The sequence below is a fragment of the Asterias amurensis genome, chromosome 3 (genome assembly GCF_032118995.1).
Source record: "Asterias amurensis chromosome 3, ASM3211899v1".
In the NCBI taxonomy this organism is placed as follows: Eukaryota; Metazoa; Echinodermata; class Asteroidea; order Forcipulatida; family Asteriidae; genus Asterias; species Asterias amurensis.
The window spans coordinates 9,436,391-9,448,636 of record NC_092650.1 but is presented as its reverse complement, the minus strand read 5'-3'; the positions used below and the strand labels follow the sequence as shown (position 1 = coordinate 9,448,636).

Below are 12,246 nucleotides of genomic sequence, written 5' to 3'. Positions count from 1 at the left end.
GCCCAACTGAATCTCTAATATTGATCTTTTCTAACTAAATTGTTTGCAATGTCAAAGTTTGTCATCAACCAGGCATCATGACATTACACAAATTCACCTGCAATTTATCTTGTCCATCTAAAGGTTTTCTACCAACACTGACGTTTGCATGGAGATTGGGTTTGAAGTCTTGTGACAAATCTGTGCTTACAATAGTTTTAGGAAGTTGAATTTTACCAGCAGCTGCCCCACTTAAATAAGTGTACTTGTAGAATGCTCCGATATGCTTCAAGTAGCATTTAACTGACACACCACTGGTAAAGGGAACAACATTGAGCCTTATTCTACCATGTCTACTTACTAGGTCTCTGCTGCTCAGATAATCTGATGGATTTTCAGCCTTGTGCTCTTTAGTAAAGCATGTTGTGCAATGTTGCGAAAGGGCACAGAATCATCACAAATACCTGCTACATGTATGGTGTAGCATCAGTAATATAATGTACCTTTGTGATGCTAGGTGACCTACATGTACGTACCAGACCAATTTGATCGTTATACAAGCTAGGCTGACTTACCAATTGGTTTTCCATCTGTGCCTGGTTGAAACAAAGGTTGTATAGCAGGAGGTGGTTCAGGGAAATCATATAACGGCTCATTACTGACTTCTGGAATGTACTCCTCAGATGGTGTACCATCACATTCAGCTATACATACAATCAAGTTATACACAATATTCATTTACAAACACATTAACAGATGTAATCAACAAAAGTATTAAGAGGTCATAATTGCATCATTTGTTTTACTCACCCTACCCTGTACGTACCTTGGATCAGGTGAATTTGGTCTATGAAAAGCATCTGAAAACCCTTGTTATAAAATGCATATGGTTAGAAAGATGTTTTAAAAGTAGAATATAATGATCCAGACCAATATGCCTGGAATTGGCTTGGTTTACTTTATACAGAGCTCCTAACATTTGCATCTTGCAATCAGGGAGATTTTGTTCAACAATTAGGGAGATATTTAGAATTACATACTGTACATGTACATGCAACCTACAAATAGGCAAAATGTTCCCATAGTCAGGGAGATTGTCCAGTTTGTTCATCAGAACATGGAAAGATTAGTTCATTTTCAGTGAACATTCTGCAGAATCAGGTACAGTTGGAAGCTCTGCTTATACGTTGTGAACTAACATGGCATGCTAATTTTTGGAGTCAAATTTTTGACTGCCAAGTAAAAGGAAAACCATACAATTTCGAGACATATTTGTCTGGATCATTATATTCTACTTTAAAACATCTTTCTAACCATATGCATTTCATATCAAACGGTTTCAAATGCTTTTCATAGACCAACTCGCCCAATCCATGGCAATGTAATCCTTTAATTGAGTTCAGAGGAAAGTAGAAGTTAACAGTTTGGATTTAGATTTTTAAATTAATGAGGTGGTAATGAGGTGAGGGATGCTGCAGATCAACATGCCCCCTTCACTTGTTCTCTTTCCTCTATCCTCATGGGCTGTTTGCTGGTTCAAGTGTGAGATCCCTAGCTGTTATTGATTGTAATGTTGGAAACGCAGCAGGCCATGGCTGAGTAGCTGCATCTCATGAAAACCAATACAGATGTCCATTTCATTCAATAATAAGTTGCAGCGAATCTTGATCAAAATAGATTGCTGCTCATATTAGTTACGTTTACCACAGAATCACAACCAATCAACTTCATCAACTAATCAGGAACATCCATTCAATGCCAATGATTGTTAAATAAATCACTCCAGTTCTGAATTGTAATTATTGTCAGGTGTTGGCCCCTGTATGGTGTGGTGTTTGTATGGTGAACCGATGTATGTGCCGGGGGGTAGAATTCCCCCCAAAACGAGTCCACCCCTCAGGTCTCTGTTGTTAATGCTCGTCGCGGAGGCCGAAGTCCCCAACGACGCCGGGTGAATCCTTTAGGTTTGTTGTGTTGTTTTGCTTTACTATGAGCATTAAAAATATAAAAAAATAAAAAAGTACAACTAAAGCTATATTCAAAGTAATATTGAGAAACCTTAATAGAGGAGCTGTTGAGCTAGTTGATTTACCTGTTGTCTTGATACCACGAGCTGCCAATGCAGCTTCCTCTAGAGTAGGGAAATCTTCTTCTTTAACTTCTTTCTTCTCACTCTCTTGACTCGGGCCTATGAACATACGAACATGATGAACACACAATAATAATTACATCTACAAACAGTTCATATCAAACAATCTCAATACACTACAACAAGATAATTGGCTGACAAGATGTCTTCACAAGGCCCAATCCACAGAGCAGTGTACATGTATGCCATGTAAAAGCTTGTTATTAATCATGGGAGTAACAGTGTGATGACCCTGTCTTCACTGCATGGTAATGACCGAGTTGGTGGTTGGCCACTGTTACTGGACCAAGCCTGAGTCATTACTCCTTACATGTAATTAGTATTCAATATAAACCACAAGGGAAACTGACTGGGTAAATTTGTAAATGATTTTGGGGGTTGAACAAAGAATTGACTAGAGTGGGATTCGAACCAACGACCTCCGGATTAACGTGCCGGCGCTCTACCAACTGAGCTATCTAGCCCTATATTGGCGGTGTCCCTATTTAGTCAATATCTAAATTTACCCAGTCCGTTTCCCTTGTGGTTTATATTGATATCTGAAACAAAAAGTCGCATCCCCTTAAGGTGATCCCCTAGCTGCTGCTTCCCAGGTTGTATCGTAATTTGGGTGTGATCCCTGGCTACACCGCAGTTAACGGTTGTATGGCTTCTGACTGGCACCCCTGAACAAAGATATTGACAAAATAGGGACACAGCCAATATAGGGCTAGATAGCTCAGTTGGTAGAGCGCCGGCACGTTAATCCGGAGGTCGTTGGTTCGAATCCCACTCTAGTCAATTCTTTGTTCAACCCCAAAAAGTAATTAGTATTCATTACAAACTTTTACATGGCATATCAACAAGACGGCACACATTTTTGATGTCACAAAATAAATGACTGTAGTACTTATAAAATCTCATCTTAAGATCTTAAGTATAGTAAATCAAGCTAAATGCCATTGATTAAACAAGATACACAGTTCCACCCAGCTCCTTACAGGGCAGTAATGCCGGTATATGTACACAAACAGACTGTACTTAACATTAATTAAACCTGACATTGTAATGATATAAAACCTTCAAAGTCCTATATTGAATTGATAGATCAACTCATTGGATCATTTAATAACCTGCATGAACCCTTAAGTATAAATTAATGCATTAGTTACCATAACAAGTGGATGCCCAATGACCAGTTCGTCCACACTTGAAGCATTTGTCAGCAGGATTAGCCATGTTTATACCACCTCTTCCTCTCCCTCTTCCTCTCCATGCACCACGTTTTCCTCCATTTCCTAATCCAAGTCCTCCTCCACGACCATGCATCATCTGCTTCCATACCTGTCTCTTATAAGCCTCTCCCTTTATGTGAAATAATCCTTTCCGGGTATACCTCTTTTTCTTCAGTTCTAGTTTGACAAAGTTTTCATTCAGATTTTGTTTCTTCACAGTTGATGCTGATTTTCTGCTGAATAAAAAAAAACGCTGAGACATATTACTTCACTGTCGACAGCAGATAGTTGATTAGTAGATGTGAAATTAAAGACAATTTGAAAAGAAACTATACCATTCAATACACTCAAACATTTTGTTTAATTGAAGTACAGGGTGAGTCAAACAGAAGGTGATCAGGATTCATGATTTAGGAGATCTTGAGTTGGTGTGACAATTTTTAAATGGCTGATTAAATTGTTAGTTTGTACAACTGTACATATAAACAAATCACCTGGAACAAGTCCAAGTCTACAATTTAATGGACCTTTAAATAGGTAGGAACATCTCACCGAATACAGGGGCTAGCTTTTAAGCCCTGTAGAGACTAAAGCGCCCTCAAAACCAGTGTACCAACTAAAAGGCCTCTAGTAGCGGCCCCAAACGGCCACAAGATTTTAACCACTTCCACTCCAAAAATTTCCTTAAATTTTTCCTGAGTACAAGGGGGTCAAAAATCTCTAAGATAAGCAATGTTTGGCTGTAAAACAGAAATTAAATCTCTAAAGGGTAAACATTGCTATTTACATTGTACACATTTTCTGAAATCAGATTAAAATAGGTAGAATAATTTAAGTGTCAAACCTGCTTCATTTGTTAAAGTTCAACATTTGTTAAAAACAATGCTCTTGGTCTAATCAAAAAATGTTTGTTACCTCACCTTGAAGGCAAATGCTTAGGTAATTCAGCCCTTTGTTGTTTAGCATCATTTGTAGCTGGTTGTTCCTCAGGCCATTCATACAAGTCACCTTCCTTGGCAACACAATCATCCTTGGTTTTACTTGTGTCTTCTTGTTGTCCTTTATGCCCATGTGTAGAACACAATTCTTCACGTTCTTCTGAATCATGGCCTCTGTTTCTTTCCACATTATCTTCATTGGTGCAAATATTCTGAGTTGAATTCTGTGCAATTTTTATGTCCTCTTGATGCAGTGGTATTGAAGTAAATATATGTGCTGCAGATGTTGCGTCCTCATTTATGACTGTAATGTCATCATGGAGATGTTTGGCATGTGTTGAGATATCTATGGCAACATTATTTGTTGAGTTTACACTTCTTTTGCTATCTTTAGCCTTTTGTGATGTGTTTCCATCGCTTCCAGGCTTATATTCAGGTGTGTCATTTCCGAATGAATCAGCATGCATCCCATTTGTTGGATTCTGTTTTGCCAGCATAACTGTAGAATGTGTTAATTGAAGGTCTTTGCCAGGTTCTGCACAATGTGAACCATCCAGTGGTGTAAAGGTATGAGATTGAGGTTTGTGCTTCATAATGTCAGCATCCTTCATGACAGAAGATCTATATGTCTCTTGTATTTTTTGTGTGACTTGATTTACTTGAACTGCATCTGTTTTGAGTTGCTGTGTTTCTCTTGAGTCTGACTTACAACTGTCCAGCCATTCTGATGTCCAGTGATGCTTCTTGTGGACATTTGAATGTAGGAGTCCAGGTACACCATCAATCTTATCATGCTTCGTCTTCAAAGTGGAATGTGTCATTGAAATCTTGTTTTCTAGACAGTTAAAGATACTGCCTGGGAATGTGACAGGACCCTTTTCAGTGTGATGTTGTTCTTCATCTCTGTGTGTGCTTCCCTGCTGAATGGCATTATCGTCTGATGAAAGGTGGCTCTTTTTAGGTAACACAGACTCACTTTTCTTGTATTTTGGAGTTTTATAAGGCTGTCGATAACAAAATGGAAATAATCGTTCAAAGCACAACCAATCATGTATTTCATTTACGTAAATGTGTCAGCTTTTGGTATTTGCAAGGCATCAGAGTAATATTCAGCAAGTTGGACCAGATCTGATACACATAAGGTGCATGTAGACACTTAAAGAACGTTAAAGAGTTGCCAACAAAACAGTTGCTGGCAACGTAAGCACTTTATTTACATGTTATGCACAATATGCAAAAACTGACAAATCTGTAAAAGGTTTGGATAGATCGACCATCTGGATCACGAGAAAATAGTGAAAAACCGATTACACATTTTGCATGACATCAGTAAAAAAATAAAACTAAAAATAAAGGCTCTCACTCAGATAAACTCCAAATGAGAAAATATGACATTTCAGACAGAATTATTTCAAGAGATGCTTTCTAATTATATCATCATTAGACGGTTGAAGTTTAAAATGTAAATCTGTGATCTTAGACAGGTGTTTTTTTTACCAATTCTGTATTTTTCCTTTATGTAACATAAAACACATTGTACACAGATTTACGATTAAACTTACATGTACATGTACACCGTTTTCAGATAATGATAGTAGGAAGCTCACTAAAGCTTAACATAAAATATTACTTGCTGAGGTGCTAAAGTTTTTGAGAAATGAGTGAAAAATGTAATGAAAATAATTTTCGTCTTAGTTTTACCATGTAAAACGTTTTAACTAATTAAATGGTATATTACTGGCAATACGTTTTTTCAATATTGTTTTACTAATTCCTTAAAAACTTCAATACCTCAGCAAGTGAGAGGAAAGTACACGTTTGGTAGTTACTCAATATAAATATTACCTTAAAAACTGACTCGGTAATGAGCATTGGAGAGCTTTTGATAGTGTCAAACATGGTGGGAAACGACTCCCTCTAGAAACATAGTTTTTGAGAAAGAGGTAATTTCTCACTAAAATAATAAAAGACTTCTAGCTACATGTAGAAGTCTTTTATTCTTATCTGAAAGCACACAAATTCGTCCAACAAGGGTGTTTTTTCCATCATTTTCTCGCAACTCAGATGACCAATTGAGCTCAAATTTTCACAGGCTTGTTATTTTATGCTTAAATGATGGGGTGCTGTTCCAGAGAGCCTGCAGCATATACACATTTAGATGGGTTTGTTGTGGGTTTTCAAGTCACACATTACATGTTCCATTACCAGGCATGCAACTGCTCGTTGAAAAAAAAGAGGAAAATTTTCAAAGGCACTACGCAAGTGCGGAGCGAGGCAGCCGAAGCGCCACGGGACATGATACCCACAATGGTACCCTAGAAAATGTTGAGGTTTATTATGCTCTTAGGTGCATTTTTAGCATGTACTAGCCTTATTCTGCATGCTTGTAGTTGTACACTGTTAATGCCAGGCATATATTAGATATATATATTATATATATTTATTAGAGTGATGGGTGAGCTGGTGAGTGGTTAAGAGCATCAAATTCAAGTTTTGGTTGTTAAGTTACCGGAGGGTGGGTTTGAATCTTGCTTTTGACACTTGTGTCCATGGGAAAGATGCTTTTTAAATCCTATAATTTCTTTTTTCACCCAGGGGTATAAATAGGTACTGCGATTGTAGAGGTTGATATTGTGAATGAAAAACCTTCAGAGCGTCATGGCAGCTCAGAGCTGTATACTCCCCGGGGAGCTGAGAAAGATTAAAGGGATGTTATTGGCCCAATGACCAGGGGACTTAATGTAAAACGCATTGATACGGTTTATTGTGAAATGCGCTACATGTATATAAGAATTTGTTATTATTATTATTACTATATTAGAGAGGGGGGGGGGGGGGTTGTACAGAAACGGTTCATGTTGCTAGGCTTTACAAGGAGACATGATACATGTACATGGCAATAACAATAATGAAGATTGTACAAACCTTCAATGAAGAAGCACTCATTTTGAGTTTGTTACTGTAATGATGTAACATTGTTCCAGTTGTATCACTTCCAGTCTGGCCTTTCTCAGGGATGTTACAGCTACTTCTGTTCAAGTGAGTTCCCCATGTCCCTCCTGAGATCTCTGGGCCTTCACTAACACTGTTTGTAGAACACGCTGTTGTAGAGTCACCATGTTGGAGTCCTTTTTTAATGCTATTATACTCCTTATAAGCATCTGTTCAGTTTCAAAGAGGAATATTCCAGAAAAACAAGAAAGATTTCATAATCATCATCATTATTTTCAACATAGTTTTCACAGCACTCTTAATCAAGCAAACATTCTATCAGGTGACGTAAATTTTAGGATCTTGGAACCTTATTATAGAATAAAACATGTGACCAAGTCGTCCCCCAAACATGAGCAGTCATCCTTTCCACAAATTTGAAAACAATCATAAATTACATGTAGGTAACAGTGACACAATGTGGACGCCATGCTTTTGTATCAAAGTTATAGAGCATGATATGCTTTGTACAATTTTTTTATTTTTATTTTATGAATAAAGTTTCAAGTGTTGAAAAGGTTCATGAATCAATGAGTAAATCTTATTAAGAAAAAATGAGAAAAAAAATTGACGAAAAACAAAAGGTATTTCGTTTGTAGGGCAGAGACCCCTAATAATAGTTTGTACGTCTCAACGCTTAATTTGCACAATCTCCACTGGCTTTTAAAATGAACCTCCTCACTTAAAGACATTGGACAATTGGTAATTGTCAAAGACCAGTCTTCTCACTTGGTGTACTGCATAAAATAACAAACCTGTGAAAATTTGAGCTCAATTGGTCGTCGGAGTTGCGAGATAACAATGAAGGAAAAAAACACCCTTGTCACACGAAGTTGTGTGCTTTCAGATGCTTGATATCAAGACCTCAAAATCAAATTTTTAGGTTTGGAAATCAAATTCGTGGAAAATTACTTCTTCCACGAAAACTACATCAGAGGGAGCCGTTTCTCACAATGTTTTATACTATCAACCTCTCCCCATTACTTGTAAGGTTTTATGCTAATAACTATTTTGAGTAATTACCATTAGTGTCCACTGCCTTTAACATGTTTAAAATCACTGTACTCTTTTGGTAGCCTAATTGTCAAAGATCAGTATTCTCACTTAGTGTATCTCAGCATGTTCTTGTTTTGCCTAGGCCAACTGGTAATTTGTTTGCAAAATGTTTGCTATTTGTATCTTGTTCAGGAGTTATTATAGTGGCAATGGTTGAGAATGGTTTTATGAAACACATGCCAACATTTGATCAACACCTTGAAAGGGATATTGCTGCCAGACCATGCAAAAAAGATCTAGGCGAGCCACATTCTCTACACATCAAGCATGTGTCAATACTGGTTATTTCAGTGCAATACAAAACACACAGGTGCTAGGGTTTTAAAGTCCCTTCTGAAGACAAGTTAGGTTTTGGACACAGGAGCCTTGACTGGAAACACTTTGTTCTTACCTTGTATCCTTTGAGGTGCATTTCTGATATCCTGACTACTTGCTTTCCTCTCATGGGTTGTCTCAAAAGCTTTCTCCCATTTCTTCAGTGTCTTCTTAATGTCAACAATTCTGAATTCCATGCTGTGAAAACATACATGCGCCCAAACTATCAGAATACAGGTACATGTAGTACAAAAATGCAAGTATTTTTTTAATGTCAAAACCAATATTTGCTTTTCTGCAGATTGAAATTTATTTTATAGGGAAGGCCAGCAACTTATGACTTTCAAACAAAAAATGATGAGACAAATACAAATGTCCCTCAAGACTAGCAGAAAAAAATTTGCTTTAGCCATCTTGCGCATTCAGCTTTGATTTGCATTGTTACACCATTAATTTTCATATAGAAGTATCAGAAGAGATTGTCCCCCATTTACAGTGGTACTGCATGCACCCCATAGGAGCAACGTCATAAATGTTTCCAGTCCTTTTATTGGTTAGCATTGAATATTCAGAAGCTAGTACGGCGAGCAAAATAAATCTAAAATCTCATTTAATAAATTGTATAAGACATTTGGCTACTTCCTTAGAACCCTGAGATATCACAACAGTACCCCCCCCCCAGCACAAACACTTCATAATATTCTGGTTTCCGCCATGTTCGGTTTCATGAGAAAATAAACCCATTATTGCTTTTTTACATGTTTTAGTGTAGACTTAACATATTTGTTAATTTTTTCCCATATTGGCACGCCATAGAACCCCAAGTAGCAACCACATCCAGCCAATCTATCTACAATGTAGTGACTGGAGGGGAATGAAACTATACCAAAAATGCATCATTTTATAATTGTTTGAGCATAACCTACATGTATGACAGGAAACTTTATTCTCAGCACTAACGAAAGCATGGACCGTGAGTAAACAGCAGAGCTTCTGTCACCAGTGGATCACGCACAGTCTAGCAGTAAATGGGAATCAAAGTTGCGGGTTTTATGCTGACTCTTAACATGAAACTATTGCGGCACTATGGGAGTACTAGTTGGATGTCCAAACAAACACGATCAAAATAGAACTTGTTTTCATGAGAAACTACAGCTTTTAATACTGCCAACAGGTCAGGTATAATCACTAGCAATTACAGAGATGACATAATCAGAAGTGACATTAAGAGCGAACCTCAAAAGGGCACTGGACTGAACTGGTGTGACTCCTTCTATTACCACTTGTCCATAGTTCTAACATGTCTAAAGAGGAGAATGGAGACTCATCTAACAAACCAAATGTTCGATTGTGGAATGTCCAAGTAATAAAAAAAACAGTCAAATTGGTAGATTTCGGTAGGCAGCATCACCATTCTGGGCGTCATCGCGAGAGTATGGGTGGGAAGGTACAATCTAAATTGGAGGGAACTTTGTAGCACTCCAAGTTCTTGACACAGTACGAGGTGCTCCTGAGTTGGAAGCCAACAAATTTGCGGATGTTACACCACAGACAGTCGAAAGATGAGACGAGATAGCGATTTCGTGCGCAAGACTTGTTGCGGTCACTGTAGAGGCATACCAAGTCGCCATTTTCAACTGGAGTATCGGGTGGAAGAGACTTCAGAGGGACTTTGCTTTTTTCACTGTATGGGTGGTTGCGAGAGCGATGTTGGGGTTACATGCAAGTCTGGATCATGTTGAGGTCAGCAAACGGAATCTGCTGGTTGGTGAACTGATCGTGTTGGAATAACATTTCGCGTGCTGACAAACCGCAGTTACGGATACGAGAGTTCAGGACTGTGGTGGCGAGCGAAAGTGTGAGCGGTGTTGCTGGACTACCACTTGGGTCTTGGCATAGAAGCTTCTAATTCGGGAACTGCCTTCTCAGCTATTGGGTTTTTGTCAGGGTTCTTGATGCGGCCAATTTCGATACAAATGCGATGTTGTTGGAGGAGCTTGTCCTGGACCAGAGTAAAAGCCTGAGGCTGGGTTAGTGCAGATCTGGTTTTAGACACCAGTCATTCTGATGGCGTGGGTTCATATCCCATCGCTGCCAACCTGCCACTATGGGAGTATAGTTAAGTGTCCAAACATAAATGATCAAAATAGAACTTGTTTTCATGAGAAACTACATGGCTCTATGCAGTTTACTCACAGTCTGTATTTTCATCATGCTTAATCATGCTGAGAATAAAGTTTCCTGTCGTTGGTTATGCTCAAACATTTATAATGATTGATTTTTGGTACTAATCACTAGTGCATTATTATGGCAACATTAAAATGAGGCGAAGAAACATCATCCAACCTCGAAATTTTTTTTTGATTAACTGCTTACTTACTGTAATAAATTCTGATAGGCCTGAGCGAAATAAATATTAAGTCTACATTAAAGATAAAATATCATAGATTGGTTTCTTATCTCCTGAAACCAAACATTACTGGTCTGAAATGGGGGAAAACGGATTTGTATGAAGTGTATGTGTTTCAAGGGGGGGGGGGTGGGGTGTTTTATTTTCATGCCTTACGATATCTCTGGATTCTAATATACAGTAGCCAAAATGCCTTTGGACAAAAATGTAATTAAATTTGTTAAGTAGTAATTGAATAATATTTTTGATTTATTTTTCATTCCATACTAGCTTCTGAATATTCAATAAAATACCATCCATACCAACCAATGAAAGGTGTGAAAACATGTGACGTTGCTCCAATGTCCTGCATGCACAAGCACTGTTAGTGGCGGACTGTCTCTCGCAACATGAAACCAAAACTTGAAAAATTTCAACACACCATGAAGTGTAAGAGTTAAAGGAATACGTTGCCTTGGATCGGACGAGTTGGTCAAAACTAAAGCGTTTGTAACCGTTTTTTATAAAATGCATATGGTTGGAAAGATGTTTTAAAAGTAGAATACAATGATCCACATAAGTTTGCCTCGAAATTGCGTGGTTTTCCTTCTACTGTGCGAACTAATATGGTCGGCCATTTATGGGAGTCAAAATTTTGACCCCCATAATAAGGCATAAATGGCCGACGTGTTAGTCGACAAGGTAAAAGGAAAACCACGCAATTTCGAGGCATGTTTGTGTGGATCATTGTATTCTACTTTTACAACATCTTTCTACCCATATGCATTTTATAAAAAACGGTTACAAACGCTTTTCAAAGACCAACTCGACCGATCCAAGGCAACGTGTTCCTTTAATGTTAAAAAATTTGATAGATAATTTGAAAAAAATATTAGTTTAAATATTAGTTGTGAACAATTCAATACTGAAAACACGACACCAGCGACACCAGACCAGGATAGGCCTACAAATATATATTCATTCATGTTCATACAGACCTTGGCAGACCTTCCTTCGATCTGGAGTGGGCAATGATACCTTGCATTTTCAAATTAACCCCAGTCAATAGTCCATTTATCAAATAAATAAATGGAAATTATTAATTTGTCCAACCAAATTGTTTTGTAATCCGATGTACACTCACTCTCCGTAGGAAGTTAGAAAATGCGCGGTATCGAATGCTTAATTTAGAAAAGTGCGCCCTCAATAGTCTGG

General features: G+C 37.9%; 1 protein-coding gene across 2 annotated transcripts in view; it reads right to left on the bottom strand.

Moving 5' to 3' along the window:
• Nucleotides 1-12,193, bottom strand: part of LOC139934810 (ATP-dependent DNA helicase Q4-like) — a 45,959-nt gene extending 33,766 nt beyond the window's left edge. The window contains exons 1-7 of one of the 2 annotated variants that reach the window (XM_071929212.1): nucleotides 12,030-12,193; nucleotides 8,719-8,840; nucleotides 7,206-7,441; nucleotides 4,263-5,284; nucleotides 3,280-3,578; nucleotides 2,072-2,167; nucleotides 555-683 (exon numbers count right to left, since the gene is read on the bottom strand). In XM_071929212.1, the coding sequence (XP_071785313.1) occupies nucleotides 555-683; nucleotides 2,072-2,167; nucleotides 3,280-3,578; nucleotides 4,263-5,284; nucleotides 7,206-7,441; nucleotides 8,719-8,840; nucleotides 12,030-12,076 (1,951 nt within the window). In that variant the 5' untranslated portion in view covers nucleotides 12,077-12,193. The remainder of the gene's footprint in view (nucleotides 1-554; nucleotides 684-2,071; nucleotides 2,168-3,279; nucleotides 3,579-4,262; nucleotides 5,285-7,205; nucleotides 7,442-8,718; nucleotides 8,841-12,029) is intronic. The other variant, XM_071929213.1, reaches the window with a different exon arrangement.
• Between the last annotated feature and the right edge of the window lie 53 nt (nucleotides 12,194-12,246).